Raw genomic sequence first — 19,439 nt, 5'->3', positions numbered from 1 at the left:
ACCGGGGAGAGCGGACTTGGGTCCAGACAGGAAACAATCAATCAAACGCCCTCCCCCTCCCCCCTTCGTGCCCTCCCTTTCTCTCTTTATTAAACTTCCTCTCTGTTGGCCTTTGACCCCAGCTGTACCCAGCGCCACACAAGCTCCAAAAGTGAATCTTGTTTTGCCTGTTGAACGGCCCCGAGTCTTACAGGCCCCTCACCCCGAGGCTGACTGACGATTTGAAAACGTTTCAAATTGCTCCTTTGCTTTTCCCCCTTTCACAGGAGTAAACAACTCACAATGGCTGACCTGGGAGCAACACTGTAGCTCGCTGGTTCAATCCAAATAAACAATAAAGTTAAGGGGGAAAAAAGCCCCCGACAATATATACCGTGTGTATATAAACACACACTGCCGTCGCCCCGGGGGCTACACTCCTGCTTGATACCACGTAGTCAAAGCAACGTTTCCTCTGTTCGTGCGCTTTGCTGTCTGAGATAATAAAATACTTACAGAGCAGGGGGGGGGGGGGGGGGGGGGGGGGGGGGTGTTCAATATTAAGTTTGTTATCCTTAAGCAATATGTAATCATAATAGGGCTGCAGTGTAGCGAGCGCATAATGTACAGTATATGCAAAGACAAGCACATTCAGTATAGTGACCTTTAATTGCAAAGCCAGTTCCACTCCAGTCGGGCTCTGTCCGGCTTCACTGAGCCTTGATTCTGGATAATTGATACATCATCAGAGTTGTTATAAGATATGTGAATTAAAGTGAAGCCTGTAAATAAATTTGAGTTCTGTGGGTGCAGAGAATGAAGCCTCGAGTTTAGCATTTTGGCCAGCGCCATCTTGTTTTTTTGAAACCAGAAGTAACCATATTTGGAGGAGCAGGAGAATACAGGCTTCAGGCACTTCTTCATTGGCTTCACCTTCGAGAACGAGAGCCATGTTTAAGTATTCATGAGCTATATTTATCACGGTAAATTTACTTCATCTAAAAAGTTCTGCAAGGATACAGCTAAAAAATTATATGTGGACACCCCTGCAGTAAAATGTTTCATAAAGAAAAGCTCCCTGTGTTTGGGGATTGGAAGACGGGGCGAATCGGAGCCCGGACCTCAAGCCGACACCACAACATATGACTTTTACCAACAACAACAACTTTGCTATAAACTGGAACACTGCCTGTGACTCAGATCACACAGAATTGCACACCATCATTGGCTGACACCACCAATGTAGTTTCAGCTACAAGAGAAGTGTGTACCAGTATCCCTGCAGCCTTCCCACAGGCAGCAGATGAATGTCCGGATCCGTTTGAAAGAGACGCTCAGCAACCACCTACTGGTGTGATGTCTGGGCGTTCACACAAAGGTCTGCCAACGAAAATGTAGCTGGACGCTCATATCGTATGCACATCCATGCATACAACTGCTTGCACACGTAGAGAAACCGTTTCGAAACACGAACACACACACACGCACACACACACGCGCGCACACGCGCGCACACACACGCACACACACGCACGCACACGCACGCACACGCACGCACACACACACACGAACACACACGCACACACACACACTCTGTCCAAGAATCTGTTATCCCCTGTCTTTCTGCATCTCTCCTGCCTAATCCCTCTCTCCACATTCTGTCTGGCAGAGGGAGAGGGAGAGAGAGAGAGAGAGAGAGAGAGAGAGATGGACAAAGAAAGAGAGAGAGACAGTGAGACTCTTGGCTGGTGTGCAAGCTGTTTGGACTGATGCAGGAGAATGTGGAGAGCCCTCTCATCTCCAATCTTTCCCCTCCCTCTCTCTCTCTCTCTCTCTCTCCACTCCCTCCTCTACCTCTCTCGCCCAGTCTGTCAGTCTGTTCATCTGATTCAACCTCTCCACTGTGTTTCCAGTGAGCAGCTCAATTTGTGCAATCTGCCATCGTGAAGCAACTGCAAAGTAAACCATGCATGCCTGAATTATCATGGACCAGTCACACGTGTGTATGTATGTTAGTGGGGCCTCTTTAGGATATGAATAATAACCAATTTCATCAAACAATTTGAGGAACACTACAAAGACATTGTTTAAATTGAAAATTTAGCAAAAAAGACACCAAGGGAAAGCGAGAAATTATAAGAAAATGCTAGTTCAGTCAACAGCAAGAGCGATGAAACATTGTGACTGTCCAAAAAACATATTCGTCGCAAACATAATGCCGACGCTAAAGAAATAAAGGCTGGTAGTGCTGACTGGTTGTTCGGAGTTGGTGTTTCGACTGTGTTGGTGAGCCAAATGGACTGTATTTTACATGGACACTGTGAACACTATGCTAATCTGATTACAGTGATACAATCTCCCGTCCACTGATTTTCCATCTGGGCTCCAGGGACACCAGTGGGCCCCCGTGCTTTATCACCATCGGTCCCCTGAGGAACATGTTGCAGCGGTGTAATATTACCGTTGTTTAATTGACCATAAATTACAGTGCAGGCCCCAAGTGCTGAGATGGTAAGTCGCCTCTGCTGCATCCTCCGCCTGTTCATTCGCAGAGGGGTATTGCATATGCCACGGTGTCAGACAATGCTTGGTCAGGGCTTCTCTGACGGACCACAGGAGGGAAGGTATTACCACACCACACCGCTCCACGGCATTTGCCATGGTTTTCTCTAACAGGGTGGGGTGTGGGGTCATATGCTGTGGTTCTCTGTGGTCCACTGACCTGGTCAGCAGTCTCAAAGGGTCTCATGGTCCCATTTACTGCTGGCGTGACTTGACTCGTGGATTAAATGTCACGGCACGGGGTCAGAGTGCAGAGTGTCAACGGCACAATGACACTGTACATCGCTTGGCCACATTCCTTCTCCGGCTTTAACCAAGTCATTTGTGCGTGCACGTCAGAAATGAGTCAAGTGACAATTGTTTGAAAGCATTTCAAAACGAAAGTGACAAACGGAAGGGCTGTCGGAGCAGAGGACATGCATTTTTGAGGTCAATGACCAACAGTATGCTTTATAGGTTGTTTTGGAGGACTTGTTGGTTTCCACAATGCGCTCTGAATGAATAATGATCAATCAAATGATTATGTCATGATATACTGAAGGCTTAGTAGCTTCCATATAAGGCAGCAAACGTTTTCCTGTAAAGGGTGATAAATCTACCTTTTTATACGGATGAGGAGTCCGTGATAAAACTGTGAATGAAGAATATTCTGAAGCGACATACTCATAGTAATTTTCCAACATTTAGCCGAGCACTTATATTGTATTTTTCAACACCTGGTGGAACCTAATTATGATCAATTTAGATCAGTCAGCCATGACACAAAGAGAAACTGTGTCTTTTTCATTTTCGGTGAGTCACAACAGTCGGAGCAAAGATTCGACACGCGGACAAGTTCATATCAGCGGAACATGTGCAGGCATCCCTTTGTCTACGCCCCTGATCCTTTTTAACTTCTATCACTCTGCGCCATCCGCCCAGCCATTATTCTATCCGTAATCTCTCCGCCATAATCTTCCATTCAGCCATCCCCGGCGCATTGTAATCTGCTGTAATCTGATGGATTAACCTCACTGCTCTGGCTCATGAGCCGACGGTTCTGGTTCAATGCTGTGGCTTCGACCACAGCTGCTCATTTTCATGCTCCTTACCCCGAACGTGTGTACAATACCTGTTGTACTGACAATGAAAAACACACACACACACACACACACACACACACACACACACAGAGAGGGACAGAGAGACGGTGAGAATACCTCATCACCTTAAACGTGAGAAACAACTAAACTAACAGAAGTCGGAGCTGCAGCGGTGGCTGCAAACAGCTTCCGGAGCCAGGTAAGCTTCTTTCAAACCGTGTCTGATAATCCATAAATGCACAGACTAAAAAAACAAGAATCATCACATTTTGAAGTTTTTCTTCAATATCAAAGCGATCCAACGAGAGTTGCCTGGAGGTCCCTGGCTAGTACTGCTAAAAGCTCATTTGGCTCACTTGTGATGTGCCAGAGTTGTCTCCAGTTTGCCTAAGGGCTGCCCACAATGTCTGATTTCCTTTGGAGTAGATGATGCACACCTCTTTACTTGCTGCACCTCCTCCAGGGAGGTTATGTTTTAGACCCTGTCCATTTGATGGTTTGTTTGCTCATCAATCGGCAGGATCAGCCAAGAATCATTGAACGGATTTCCACAAAACTTGAGAGGAAATAATGAATTAAATCTCATCACCAATCCAGGCAAATGGGTGGAAACAGGAAATTTGTTTCACTTTATTTAACATTGCGGGATAGGGCATTTTTTTCCCCCCAAGGAATAATGCACAGACTTTGATGGAAAAAAAACAATCTGCCACATTTGGGGGAATTTAGTGCGGCCTGATTAAATATAAGGGGACTGTTGGACCTCCACTGAGTGCTGTTACTTGTTTTTTGCTGTAATAAAAAGGCTAAAAGGAGATATTCCTCATCACAATGTACAGTACCAGAGTCATTTAGAAACACGACTCCAAACATATCAAGTAATATGTGAAATGTAATATTGTTTCATCACCATTCCACTGGGAGAGACTAACTGAATTAGTTGATGTCTAATTCTTTCCATCATCGGCTCATTTCCATTCTCCTCCAATCCCCCCGCCCCCCCTCTTATCCTTTATTCTCTCTCCACTTCTCTGCCAGTCTCTTTTTCTATTGTCCCTCCGTATGACTCTGCAACATCAGGCAGCCTGCCAAGTCACTGTACACTTCAATTAGAGGAGAGACCCGCGCACACACAGACGCACACAGGCACACACACACACACACACACACACACACACAACGATGAAAAGAAATATGTGCACACACAACGTAACGGTCGCCTGTCTTTCAGCTGGATGGTTTGTATGCTTCCCCACAGGCTGAAGAAAGACAGAGAAAGAGAATGTGTGTGTCTGTGTGTGTGTGTGTGTGTGTGTGTGCGTGCGTGTGTGTGCACCTGTTCTATTGTATCTGGAGACACCGGAGAGAATTACTTAGATTACCGAGACTGATATCAAAGTCACACTCTAGGACACACTCCAAGTGCTGGTCCTGCACGCTGGCACGCACGCACACACGCACGCACGCGTGCACGCACGCACGCGTGCACACACACACACACACACACACACACACACACACACACACACACACACACACACACACTCACAAACACACACACACACACACCAGATGGCTGAACATCAGTTCTGGTTGGGTCCGTCCTGATCCGTTCTCTCAGAATCAGCCTGTATATATTTTTCTCTCCACCATTTCCTTACCAGTTGGTCTGTCCGTCATAATGCAAGTGTATCTGTTCATCTCTTTACTCCATGAGGAAAAATGTGGAGAAAAAAATAATTTTTCCAAACTTCAAAAGCAAACATTCCCTCGATGCAGCTCAACAGGCATAGAGCCAACCAATTCAGCAAACATACAGTTTTGCTTTTTTACCATGTGGCTGGACCGTGTAGGGTTAATAGTGCAAACTTGAGGTCATAATGAAAATTGTTGTGGAAGAGCAAGACACAGATTAACATATACATGATGACATTGTTGCCTATATGAATTCTCCCTGGTGTCAGTGGGTTTCGGACCTTTATCTGTCCTCTACTGCTCCTCTGTGCTCAGTATTTCAACACAGCTTCGTCACCAATACAGCTGTTCTCATGTCAATTGTCTTTTCTTCTTTTTTTTAACAGCAGCGCTATGAAAAAGTGAAATGCTACCCATTAAGACTTACATTTCGTCTGGAGTGGCCCTTTCACACAACCAGACATTGTCGTCGTTGTGCAACGCGTTTTCACCGACTGGAAGTATTCCCTTTCGTTTAGGAGAGGGGGTGGCTCGTTGAGCACGCAGTAGAAATGATATTAACGTCATCAACACGCCCACACACACACACACACACACACACACACAAACTCTCCAGCAGACAATGAGCTGCTCTTTTCACACGTCGGCTCAAATGGACATTGCATGGACTTTCAGCGGAGGAGCAAAATCAGTTTAATGTCGGGTTCAAGAGATTTGGTCATTTACAGTCAAACATGCAGTGTCCCTGGATAATAACTTGTTCAGGGTTGCAGTCTTAGATTGGATATAAAAATTGACATGCCAATGCGGAAGTGCCTGGAACCTGTATTCTCTCGAATGACCAACAAAGGGCGAATCGCTGGTTGCAGAAAGAATTAAGCTTCAACGGTAGTCTGTGAAGTCTCACTTGATTTATAACGTCAGTGAAGGATTTCCTGAGGAGCTCATGGTCTCAATCACTAGTTTCGAGTCTTCTTCAACAGACCATGGTGTTATTTTCCTCAGGGAAATAGGGGCGACTGTCTTCCAGTAAAAGTGGCCAAGTGTTGTCCAAAACATTGAAAGATTTGGTGATAGGTGCATACTTGAAAAAGTTCAAAGACATGAGAGCAGCACGAGCATTCAGGAAATTCCTAAGGCGCTAAACATTATCAAAGTTTAATATTGCAGTCTGATGTTTGCATTGTGCCACACAGTGCCACCAAATCTGGCTCAAAAGTCAACTGTGCGTCATATCAATGTCATGGATTGATGAGATTATGTAGATAGAATAATCTGAAAGGGGGAAAAAAAACAGACAATACAGTCTATCCACAGGATACACAAGGAGAAAACTAAACTACAAATATTCAGCCAATATCTAGGACAAAACTGCTGTCACATATACAACCATCAGGTATGCAAGTCAGCGTGTGTGTGCGTGTGTGTGTGTGTGTGTGTGTGTGTGTGTGTGTGTGTGTGTGTGTGTGTGTGTGCGTGTGTGTGTGTCTGAGAGAAAACTGTGGATGACATAGAGAGAGAGTGTGTGTGGAGTGAAGGGTCATTGTCCCTGATTGCAGAGGCCACTCGAGACATTAGATGCTCTCGCTGCAATCACAATGTACACAAGTGTCCAAATCAGAAATCAGGAACGCTTCTGGAGAGCGGCCAATCAATATCATATACATCATCGAGGACAATGCTCCGACTCTCACTCTCGACCTTCCTATATTTTTTCCCCATTTCATTGTATCTCATTGACTCTCGCCGTCTCTCGCTCTTGCTCTCATTAACATATGGGTGCCGAGCCCTGGCCCAGAGTTTCTCGTGTCTGGCAGTCAAGCAGGCTGCGAAATTGGAGTCAAACACAATGTATATAGAGAAACCAAGCTGAGCCACACAGTATTACACTTACAATCAGCGGACAGTGAAACACACACATTCAGGAGCTAAGAGGAGTGACTACGATTAATAAATACATAATAAATTCAGTATATATAGGTTTGCTGCACATTAAAAAGACTCAACATTATTATTTTTGATGGTTTCAATCTGGTAGAATGATGAAGATGAGATATGTTTCTCAAAATGTCAGGTACACAATATTAGTTTTATCCAGTGTGTAAAGAAGCTGTAGATGACCCCGTCCACCATATCACAAATGATGTGCCACAAGCCTTATTTCACAGCCAATACATATACGTGCGTCTGTTTTGGTTCATTCAAACTGAGGGGGGAACCCACATGAATAAATTCTGCCTCCACACAGGACACACCGCTTCACTGAAAAGTTTGACGAGTACAAAAATGATATGAATCACATGCTATGGTTCTCAACCGGTTCTCAAATCATGTGGACATTTTGGAGTGATGCATAGACAGCAGCACCATCCTCTGCACAACACCAGAGGAAGGGAAATATTTTGTTATGTTAATGTTTATCCCTGTGGTCGAGCTGCAGGGACACTTCATTTGGGGGTTTTCCCACAAAATTGGCACCCATCTGTAAAGATCCCTTAAGGCATTCATCTCATGGTTAAATGGATGATTAATAAATCACACAACATAGCTGCGCATTTTATTTTCTAACGTGGGTGCTTCATGGTGTCAGACACGAGAAGCACACAAATTCTGCTGTACATAAGACATCAGAGGAAAGACATCGTTGTCGTGACAGACCCCAGTTTGAAGTGTGAAGTGTGCCATGTGTGTGTGTGTTCAGACGACAGAAGGAGCGTGTGTATGCACAGTGTATGGGTGTGAGTGTAATAATGGATAGACAGATGGGGCCGTCTAGAGGAGCAGTTGATGAAGGCTTTACACTGCAGCTGCCCCTTTCTCTTCCCCTCTGCAGCAAACACACACTCACAGACACAAAAAAACATCTATTGGCACCACTGTGTGTGTGCGAGTGTGTTTGTGTGTGTGTGTGTGGTGGGCAGCTGCCCTGGCATCAGGTGGGCAGCTCCCATTCTACATGAAGAAAGCACAGCTGCTGTAATATGTAAAAACACAATTCCTCCAACACTAAACACTGCACACACTGATGAAGATGAACACACACACACACACACACACACACACACTTAGAGTGCAAGATCACCTATAATCTAAGGATAAGTATCAGAGACGCATACACACATTGTGAAAAAGTGCACACAAAATATACCCTCTGCAGTCTTATTACACACACACGCACACACACACACACACACACACACACACACACACACACACACACACACACACACACACACACACACACACACACACACACACACACACACACACACACACACACACACACACACGCACACACGCACACAGTCTGCATCCCTTCCTGCATGTGTCCTCTAATCAGATGCACATATACACACATGCACACAAACACACACCCACTGAGTCTGTATATTTCCCTAGATGGGAGAGAGATGAACGCAACAGACACGAGTAAATGCACAAACACACTGAAATTACTGTTTTAATCAGACGTGAACACACACACCCAGGCAAAATATTTCCCTTGATGTTCATACTGAAGATTGTCTCACACACAGACACACACACACACACACACACACACATACCCAACACGCCAGTTGTCTTCCAGATGCGCGCCAGACACGGAGACACATGTCCACCCATCGCCTCCTGTATCTGTGCAGACACATGTTGTGACGTGAGGAGGTTAGCCAGCTTGAATCAGGCCACTGGCACCTGACACCGGTCATCAGCGCAGCAGCTGTGTGACTGCATCGCTGGCTGTCGCTGAGCGTCTGCATATGTGTGCGTGTCTGCTGTGTGTCTGCACTCGTGGCGGTGCCCGTCCTAACAGCGGGACGTCATGACTCTCAGTGTTGGGGCGGGCGATGTCTACGTGGGTTGGAGGCCGGAATTTTTTTTTTTTGGAGGACACGGGACTGACGCTGGATTTCTTTATCCGACGGCACATTTTTTATTTTAGGATCACAATATGCTGCATTCATATTGCGGCCAGATGTGGATTGCGTCATAGAAGGGGAAGCCCTCCTTGATAGACAGTGAGCAGATGGAAACTGTGGGATCATGGGAAAAAAATCTGAAATATAAAATACTAATATTGGCAACATGCAAAAGAGGGCTTTTTATATTACTGTCAGTATTAATGGCATTCGTCTTACGTTCTGTATCTACGTATAAGTGATATGTCAACTAGGAAAATGTGTTGCCGCATCTGCTGGTCTTCATTTAACAAACTATCAGGCGTGAAAGAGCGAAGACAAATGTTCATAATCTATAACGATGAGCTCAGTCATGACCCAGCTATGTAGTTCCAGTTAGCGCTATTGGACGTTGTGTCTTTCAGTGAAGTATATGAGTGGTGTGGTCCCAATTCCACAGCTCCCATCGACTTCATTTCCAGATGCAGCAGGCGGATGTTTTCTGAGAAAAGGTATCTCCCCTCCAACGTTGGCGGAGACCAAAACAGAGCAAAAAGCTGAGCGAATATCAGACTCACATTCCTCAAATGGCTAGAAACACGAATCCAAATAAATGCGGAAGTTGTGTCTGCTACATGTGTAAACTGGTGATTGTTTTCGGCTTTAGCGGAAGCTGCCTTTAACGTGGATGACAACAATATAATGATTTTCTAATCCTAAATTTAAAAAATGGCATTGCTTTGTGAAAAACTGTGGATTTATCTAATTCTTTTAAAATGTAATTGCACAACACAGTGCTTTCTAAGATTAAAGGACATCCAAAGAGTGCATCCGTTCCATGACATTGATGCCAATGTCAGAGACATTTTTACAGTACGTGAATTAATGTCATCTCACAGTCGATGGGTTGAGCTCTGATCTTTATTTTGTCTCTCGACACGCACAAAGTCTTCCCACTTATCAAAGATTCATTAGCTCGCTAATATATCCATCTAGTCCTCCGTGCACGTCACCGATCCGTTAACACAAAGCCATATTCCTCCAGAGGGACTGCAGAGATAGTGCCCTGCTCAAGGACACAGAGGGTAATATATATGAAGCGATAGCCCACCCGGGAATTGAACCCACAACCGCAATGGCACATTAGCAGCAGCTGCCTGTATAAATGAAAAGAGAAAGAAAAAAAAAAAAGTGACGCAGAACAGTATCATATCAGCCTCCATCCCGGAGGTGGCAGAGATCCTGCTGTTGTAATTCAGATCACTGTGGCGGCAGTTTCTGCATCGCTCCATCCTCACCTGACACCGTGCTGACTTTGATAAAAAAGAAAAGGCTTTGAGTCTTTTTTCTCTCTCTTCATCCCTACTGTCCATTTGTCTCATTCTATAATACGTAACAGCTGGGGAATTCAAATGCAAATGAGTAGAGGGGAGACATTTTAAACGTGGCGGAAGCCACTCTAACGTGCAGTCCCACCGACGCACTCATTTTCTGCATGGAATAACTCAGACAGTGGGGGAAAAAAACGACAGAAAGGAAGAAGTACTGCAATTTCCTCAAAAGAAAACCATTTACATGTGGTTCAAATTGAAGATGGTTTTTTTTGCAAAAATTATTATGCTGGATCAGGGTTGGGGAACGTTCAAGCATCTTTAATGGACTGTAATACCATTTCCATTATTTATCCTTTGTTTGCACTGGATAAGCAAGCTGTCCACTCTCTCATCTAATGTACAGCGGGACGCGGCAGGCAGCGACGGTATGCCAGTGTGGCAGTGGGTTGTCTCCAATTGATTGCAGCAACATCTCCACTACACTTGTTAAGTGCTGCTGTTGGTTGAAAAATACAAAAACTTGACAGATAACGACACTTGTTGATTCATGTGGCCTGCATTAATGGAGGCTGACTCCAGTACAAAGTAGGCTAATGGCTGCGTTCATATTGCGCTTAAAACTATTAAGTGATTTACAATTTGCCTCTCATTGACTCGTTGACACACCGATGAGCTACTGCTCAAGGACACAACAGGATTAGTGGATGGTTCCCTCTCTGTGCCACAGCTGCTGTGCATCACATAAGTTTGGGAGGAAAAAAAAAGATTAGGAAAATCAGGATTAGTCTTTTAAACTTTATTAAGAAATTGCTTTCTACATCTTTAGAGAAAGACTTTACTGCCTTTAACATGCATTATTATTATCGACGAGGACTTCATTGTGTGCTGGATCTTTGACAAACTTCCAGACAAACACATCCATAATTCTGTACGTACATGCACAATTCCACCTTTTACAAGTACGCACAATAACTTTGGCTCTGTTCATCAGTGTGTCTCTCTCCCTCGCTGTGTCCCTCCACGCGCGTCCCTCGCTAATAAAAGGTTCGACAGAGGCAGCACTTTTTTTGCACGGCTGACGTACACTGATGTACTAATGGAGAGAGAGGAGACGTGGAGAGTGAGGGAGAGGACAGAGGGGGGAAGGAGCAGTAGAGGAGAGGACAGTTCACCCCACACACACAAATTCTCGAGGGAAGCAGATTTGCGGGCATGTGGCCCACCCCAGTTGGGAGAGTGAGCGCTGAAGGTGACACATAAGTGAGAGTGCGATTGGCGGGGGGTTGTAGACCAGAGAAGGGGAGGTGCAGAGAGGTGCCAGTGGAGAGAACGGGATGATAATTCAGTCAAACGCCAGCACCGCTCGCAGCAGTGATATGATCTCGGCGTGATTTACACACCAGTCTTCTCTCAATTGAAGACTTGTTCAGTTACACCAGCATAAAAAACAATGGTCCACTGACAAATTTATACATACAATTTCATAGATACCGTATGTCCACATAGTAGGAAGTACACACACACACACACATTCATAGTGTAAACTTTCAGATCACACCGTTGAGTGTCGCGTGCACACTGATGCTGTGGGAATGTACGCATGCGGGCGGTGTGTGTGTTCGTGTGTTGGACCCAGTGGGAGCCTGGAAGAAGAAGCTCCAGGCATAGACGACACCACAATTGCGCTCAAGGCCTCAGCAAAGCCAGTTGTGTAATTTGGAGAAAACAGATAGGACATTATCACACTAGCGTCCCGTTAATGGGACGAGGGTTGGAATTAGTGTGTTCAGGTGTTGTGCTCATCTGCTCATTATGAGTTTGCGGTGGAGAGAGGAGACACTCGGTTCCGCGTGCACAGAACAGGGGGAAACAGACAGCGGCCCCGGCCCAGGATTATCAATCATCCCTACCAGCGTGGTGTTTTTTTTGCCATTTAAACCAGGCTGTGCAGCCGATGCGCCGCTTCAATCATCATCTGCCAGTCTAAATGCTAGTGCTAATTAGCATTCACATGCTAAATTACCTCCCATCCCATGTTTCCTGATTAGGCTTAATCATTCTGACAGCTAGTTTCACTGCGAAATCTTGCAGAGCCAATGCACGCGTGAGCATCTGGAAGTCCAGGGAGAGATCTGAGGCCCTCTCATTCACTGGACACGGGGGTTTGAGGAGCTGGTATGCAGACGGGTACTTGGACAGGTGGTTCCCAGCCAGAGGGCGAGGCCCCTCCAGTGGGTCATAAGATAGATTTGAAGAGTCTCAAGTAGATTTACAGGCGCTATTAATTATTGTCAGTCTCACCGACTTTTCTTGAATCATTACTTTTTTTCTGTAAAAAAACTGGACGGTTTTGTCTCCTCAGGCCTCAAACAGACCATTTAATATAAACAAATCTGATGAATATAGAAAGATTGATCCCAAGTCAAAATAAAAAATATGTAAAATACTCCATTGCAAGGGAAAAAGTACAACAGCAAACTGTATCCGAGAAGTACGCGTTCTGTAGAAAAATGGCCCATATCCCTGATATTATATATTGTAATATGTACTACTGTAACACTGACTATATATGCCATTAGTGTGTATGTGGCATTTTTCTGTTGTAGCTGGTTGACAGAGTTAGTTCATTTACTTTACATTCAGACAGCTACACACGTGTGTATTCATGTTTTGGATTTTTCTCAAATCTTTGCTATTTTTGTGCAGTATTGGATAATTTGACCTCCTTGGGCTTCCAACAGTTATTCTATTGAAACCATTTGAGAGATTCAGGAAGTGAAATCTGACTTTGCTAGACCTGCTGAAAAAGTTGTCTGACATATGGTAGAAAGGGGACCCAACTTCAATACAGTTTGAAGCCGTCGAAATTGGAAAGCACTGTCTTTTTATGTAACAGCTTAATCTTTCACAGTCAAATAAACGCAGTGGAGTTAAATCACAAATGTACAATATGTCCCCTATATAGTAGGGAGTACTGTAGAGTTCTAAAGTAGGAAAATGGTGATGTAAAAGTCAAAATTGTACTTATACATGTTGTAGTAAATGTAAATTGAGTAAATGTACTGTCTGCCAGGGAAGTGCTCACAACAATAGTTATACATGTACTGTATATATTACAGGCAGTAATGTGTCCGTCTCTGTGTACTGCTTAAAAAATGGTGGGAGATTATGATTCAATCCACATAATATATTCTGATTATGATCTTACTAAGGGTTGATATCATTAAGGTGGGGGCGGGATGCCGTTAACATGGAGTGTTAGAAATACACTGTGCGTCACTGTGTGACAGAGCAGCTGAGGGGAAAACGTGGAGCATCTTGCCAAAGAGTGGATTAGATCATCTCGGAGTGGGAGAGGGACGTACGCGATCGCGGGTGCGCCTGAACCGGTTCCCCTGTGCCGCTCGGAGGGAGCCCCATCCGAAGTCTAACCAGTCTCACTTGTCTCCTTGTCTCAAGGCAGTCAAGTGCCAGCGTCGTGTCAATCAACCTGTTGGCACAGTTGCCTCAGTAGTGCTGTACTCCGACGCTGTCACTCAGGCTATCTCCCAAGATTGAAAGGATGGGCAAAGTAATTGGATTTGCTGCTAGCAGGGAAATGATGAAATGACATGACACCATCCCCCTTTCCCCTCTACACACACACACACACACACACACTCACACACACACCATTACACCACTCTGAGTAAATCTCTCTCTCCCTCCCTCCGTCTCTCTGTCTGTCTTGCCTCGTTTTGTTTCTGAAACCTGGAAATACTTCAGGCCGTTGAGGAGTTTCTCTTCATCTCCCCCGATGTGGCGAGAGTGCCGTGTTTCTCCCAGGCAGACGAAAGAAGGCGACGACACGAGGGGAATTAAAGGATTTCCAGGTGTTTTACTGAGAACCGAGGAGGTTTTTTATGTATTTATTTACTCTTTTTTTTTCCAGGATGTTTCTGGTAAATGGAGCACAAGGCAGCACACTGCAAATAATTGCCCCGACTACGAGATGTGATCGAAACCTCTGAAAGAAGCTACAGCAAGTGGAACTTGAGTTTGTTGATTTAGATTTTTTTTTAAACCTGTGTTTAAACAGTCGACACTCGATGACTCTATTATACTTTTGCTACTGTTCTACTACATTTTAACATTCAGCGTTACCCCTTCATCGCCACGTGCTGTGACCACAGTGAGCCCAGTTCAATTTGAATGGAGCATTACATTTAACTGTGGAACTATAGGTCCAATAATATCCTGCTATACCTTCTTTGTTATTATTATTCCACATAATACATTGCCCATCCATCATAATACATGCTCTGCGCTAAAGGTTAGGGTTGCAACTAACTATTAAATTCATTATCTCTCTTACTCTGCTGAATAAATCCGTGATTCATCAACGTGACGCTCAAATTTTCACTAAAACAATTAATCTATCGTTTTTATTTTAATATAGTTAACGATGAAATGGGACTTATCAATTCAGTGATTAATTGTTCCTCTGTTGATGCGCCTGATATCCAGATCATCACAGTGTGCGGTGCCAGTATTTTGTTATTGTCTGCATCCTTCTTCCTATTAACAACCGTATCCTAGCAGAGGCCATGAAAACACGGCACGGGGCTGTTAATCAGATATACACTCCATAACACCGATAAAGACCACGACAAGACGGAACCAGCCGGATGCTAATTTGACATATAGCTCAAAATCCAGAGCAGTGCACAGAGACAACATGTAAAGAAGACAGTCATTAACTCAACAACTGTACATTCTCTGATTAGTCAGTCAAGGCATTTTGATTATACTGATATTATAAAGCAGCACAGATTTACGCTGGTGTGCATCACAGCTCCATTTCTCTCTCTCTCACACGCACAGACACACACACACAGACACACACACACACACACACACACACACACACACACAAAGATGTCAGCACTTGTCCAATAGACTGCCTATATGTTTAAGATTTACAAGAGCGATTACATATTCATAGATCAATCAATACAGGGAGTCTGGCAGCCGCAGACATGTCCACGCAGGCAAACACACATTTAGCAGCATTCACATTGTAGGACTTGTAATGAGTGTGAGCGCGCGCGTGCATAGACATCGATACACTGCAGCTTTACATTTCATTAGGCCCAAGGAGCACAGTTTAACTCCAACTGAATAGCAATAAAACCACACAGACCGTAACCATCTCCCTCCATCAGCCTCAGCCTCTCAGTTTTTTCTGCAAATCTAGTTCAGCCATTTAACAGTTGTTCACTCAGTTTATTTAGAAATGTTTTAGATTTACAGCCCAAACTAATCCACTCGCTTGTCAGAGGAAAGACTCGCCAGGCACCAACACATGTAAAAGCCTCATAAACCAACTATAGCTTCGGTCACCGCTGATTTATAGTAATTGTTGTCCCGTCTCGCCGCGCCCCTGCTCGAACAGACGACTGCACGTAAGTGCAGCCGTCTGCATTGATCTGTGCGAGGACACCGGCAGCCTCCGCCTCCGCGTTCACCTTCCTCCCTCCGTCCCAGCCGAGCGCAGGAAGACCGGCCGGCTGAGAGGAAACGGGATTCCGATCAGTGGGATATCATCCAGGATCTGCTGACCCCACACGCTCAACACACACACAAATCATCTCTCTGCGCACATATACACACACTCACGCACACACAGACAGTCCAGGGGTCAAACGCAAGGACTAGTGGGCCGGGTTTCAGTCGACTTAGCAAAACACCAGAGACAGGAAGCTATGCAAGGTGTGCGTGTATCTGCGTGTGTGTGTGTTGTGCATATTATCCGACTATAAGAGAGCATATTCCACTGACTACACACAGAGCTAATACCTAAATGCTCATATTCAGACTGAAGAAACTGAATACTTTAGATGTATTTTAGTTCAGTTTGATAGAGGGTGACGGAAAGACGTAACAATTTAAAAACCACAGTGGACCTGAAAGAAAGAAAAACTCTGGAGAACATTTTCGAAACATTTACTGATGACATTGAAATGTGCTTCAGACTTTTTTAATGTCTTCGTTTGTTATCATGTATGTATTAATTCATTAATTAATTAAACCTCCTATCCTCAGGTGATTGTTTATTCAGTCTCTGGAGTATCGGTGTCACAGACACACTCATGTGTCCTGCTGAGGAAAGAAGTGGAAAAAAGAGAAGAAACACACACACACACACACACACACACACACACACACGCGGATCTCAGATGAAGGAGCAGCTGATTGGCACACACACACCATGCGGTCCACTCAACAGGGGTACTTGAGGAGCACACACATACACCTACTGTTAACCCACAGGCACACACAAAGGGACTCCATGCTGTGTCTCCGCGGAACATGATGGGGAATTACTGCTACTACTACTTACGTCTAGATATTGAGGCTCCAATTGCAAGTCTGAGCACAGAAACACCAGACACACACAACCACACACACACACACACACACACACACACACACACACACACACACACACACACACACACACACACACACACACACACACACACACACACACACACACACACACACACACACACAGCTTGGAATCTCATCACCTGAGGTTCCCAGGAGACACATACATAAGAAATCATCTTCATGCACACCTCCCAGACGACTCCGAAACCCTCCCTGGCTCCTGACAGTCCTGTGAGTGGACCACCGAGCAGCACTCGGCAAGATGAAATGCACACAGCTCCAGATTGTCTATGGCAGCATGAGCACCACGGCGCACGTCACCACTCCCAAAGAAGAACAAACAGACAAACAAGAACAAGCCGCCTGGCATCGCAGGAGGAAACGTTAACCTCCAGAGGCGCCGCTTTGCATTTTTCTTCCCACCTACCTGTGTGTGTCTTATTTGCTATGTTTCAAAGTATTCAATGACGAAGCGGTAAACAGCCATTTTAGGACAAAACACACAATACACTATGAAATGTACGCACACACACACACAAACACTTTCACACCTGATGTGTGCGTGACATTTCTGATGACGAAATCACTTGTCAGCTATGGCAAAACCAATGACCATTAAAAATACATCACAAAACGCCAGTATTGTTCCAAAGTGAGAATGATTTTTTCGACACATAGACATAAACTCTCTCTCTCTTTCTCCGTCTCTGTCTCCCATTGTGATTCATGTCTCACATCATTCACGATGTATAAGGAGCCGGAAAATAGACAAACCAATAAAAATATAAACACTGCGTCACGTGACGCAAAACAGCAAAACATTTCTTTAGCTGTGATATGTTTTATCCTCTGTGGGTATAAAAAAAAGTTGAGCCAAAGTGGATCAAAACAGTCATTTAGTTTTTCCCCTTTCCTCTCCCAAAGTGAACACGGCCACGAGCCGCCAGGAGGTGAGTCGCGGGGTTCTTTCGCAGCACAACAGCGCTCTCAGAGCGAGCGCACACACGGTCACAGACTCAAGGAGACCTACCTTCTTCACGCGTCCGCTCCGGGTGCCGGTGAACGCCACAGTGTGCCCGCGGTAGTCGTAGGCCGCCACCGAGGTCATGCCGTCGTCCTTGTCCACGTAGAGCGGGATGCCCTCGATGGCGGTGGTGCCGCCTAGAGGCTGGTTGAAGTCCTGGCCGCAGAAGTTGTCATCTATCTGCAGTGGCTGCGGCGCGAGGCGGAGAGAGAGAGAGAGAGAGACGTTAGTTCAAGCATGAGGACTTTTTTGAATCCCTTTGGTTAAACCGACATTAATTCTTAAAGAAGGGGGAGGCTCTTCCGGTCTCCCCGGCACTTAGTCGACGCTTTATGGTGCTGGGGCGAAGCCGATCCGCTGCGGATTCAGTGAGAAATGGTGTGAAATGAATGGCCGTCGTTAGGAAAATTAACTTCAGTTTCCTCAACTCCCCTTTTTTTTCTTTTTCGCAAAGTGATCTAATCTCACCGGTGTACCCAGCTAAGTCTTGCGTGACGGCTGTTTTTTGTCCTCCACGCTGTCCTCCTCCTTTGATTGTTTCACAGTACATGATGTCAACCCGGGCAATTTGGCGTCTCGGCATGGCTTTGACTGAATGAACAGCTGTTTGCTAATGTTTTAATCATTGATCCTCTTTGTGTACAGCGTTGGCGGTGTCGTTTCTAATAAGAGACGAGCCGATGCAGGGAGTGGATCAAATGGAAGTTGAATAAACACGGGGCGAGGGAGGGGGCGAACACATGAGCAGGACACATGGTGCGGATGACAGAGAAACGGCGGCGAGTAAATGATAGGTCAGATTAGCATACCATAATCAAAGTGTCTCATGTAGGTTCCCTGATCTGCTGATATGTCACGCCTGATTTATGGACACGCGGTATGTGTGTACGTATGTGAGCGGGGGGCTGTAATGGGCATGTCATTAAAAGCCCGTGATAGCGATGCACGCATCAGGAGGTTCCCCCCTGACTCTGACATGTGTTACACAGATAATCAACTGCATCTGTATCACTGGAAACACGCAAACACACACACACACACACACACACACAGTCCTGATGAGAAAACACACTAGGAAATACACAACTTCACTTCCACACACCTCTGACAGGAGATTAATCAGATGCACATTCCTACACAAAGAAATACAGACATGTAAAGACAAGCACACTAATGAACGCACACACACACACAACACACACACACACACACACACACACACACACACACACACACTGCACATAAGTCAGGTGTCCATCCAAATGTAGCCAAAATGTGGTTCCAGAGATAAAAACTGATTTAAATTCCCTCCCCCGCTAATATGGTTATACAAATTATACAAGGTGGATAAAACATCTGGTGGCTGTAATTCTCCAGTTGGATGCCACTGAGTGGTTGAATGAAAAACATATGATGGAAAAGATGTTTTTGG

General features: G+C 45.1%; 1 protein-coding gene across 2 annotated transcripts in view; it reads right to left on the bottom strand.

Moving 5' to 3' along the window:
• The window catches only part of LOC118317107 (plexin-A1-like), a 238,660-nt gene that overhangs the window by 164,013 nt on the left and 55,208 nt on the right, over positions 1 to 19,439 (bottom strand). For both annotated transcript variants that reach the window (XM_035645565.2, XM_035645566.2), the window contains exon 3: positions 18,014 to 18,196. In XM_035645565.2, the coding sequence (XP_035501458.2) occupies positions 18,014 to 18,196 (183 nt within the window). The remainder of the gene's footprint in view (positions 1 to 18,013; positions 18,197 to 19,439) is intronic.

This window comes from Scophthalmus maximus, chromosome 3 (assembly GCF_022379125.1).
Source record: "Scophthalmus maximus strain ysfricsl-2021 chromosome 3, ASM2237912v1, whole genome shotgun sequence".
Lineage (NCBI taxonomy): Eukaryota > Metazoa > Chordata > Actinopteri > Pleuronectiformes > Scophthalmidae > Scophthalmus > Scophthalmus maximus.
Note: the sequence above shows the minus strand (reverse complement) of the source record. Positions and strands in the feature narration are given on the sequence as shown.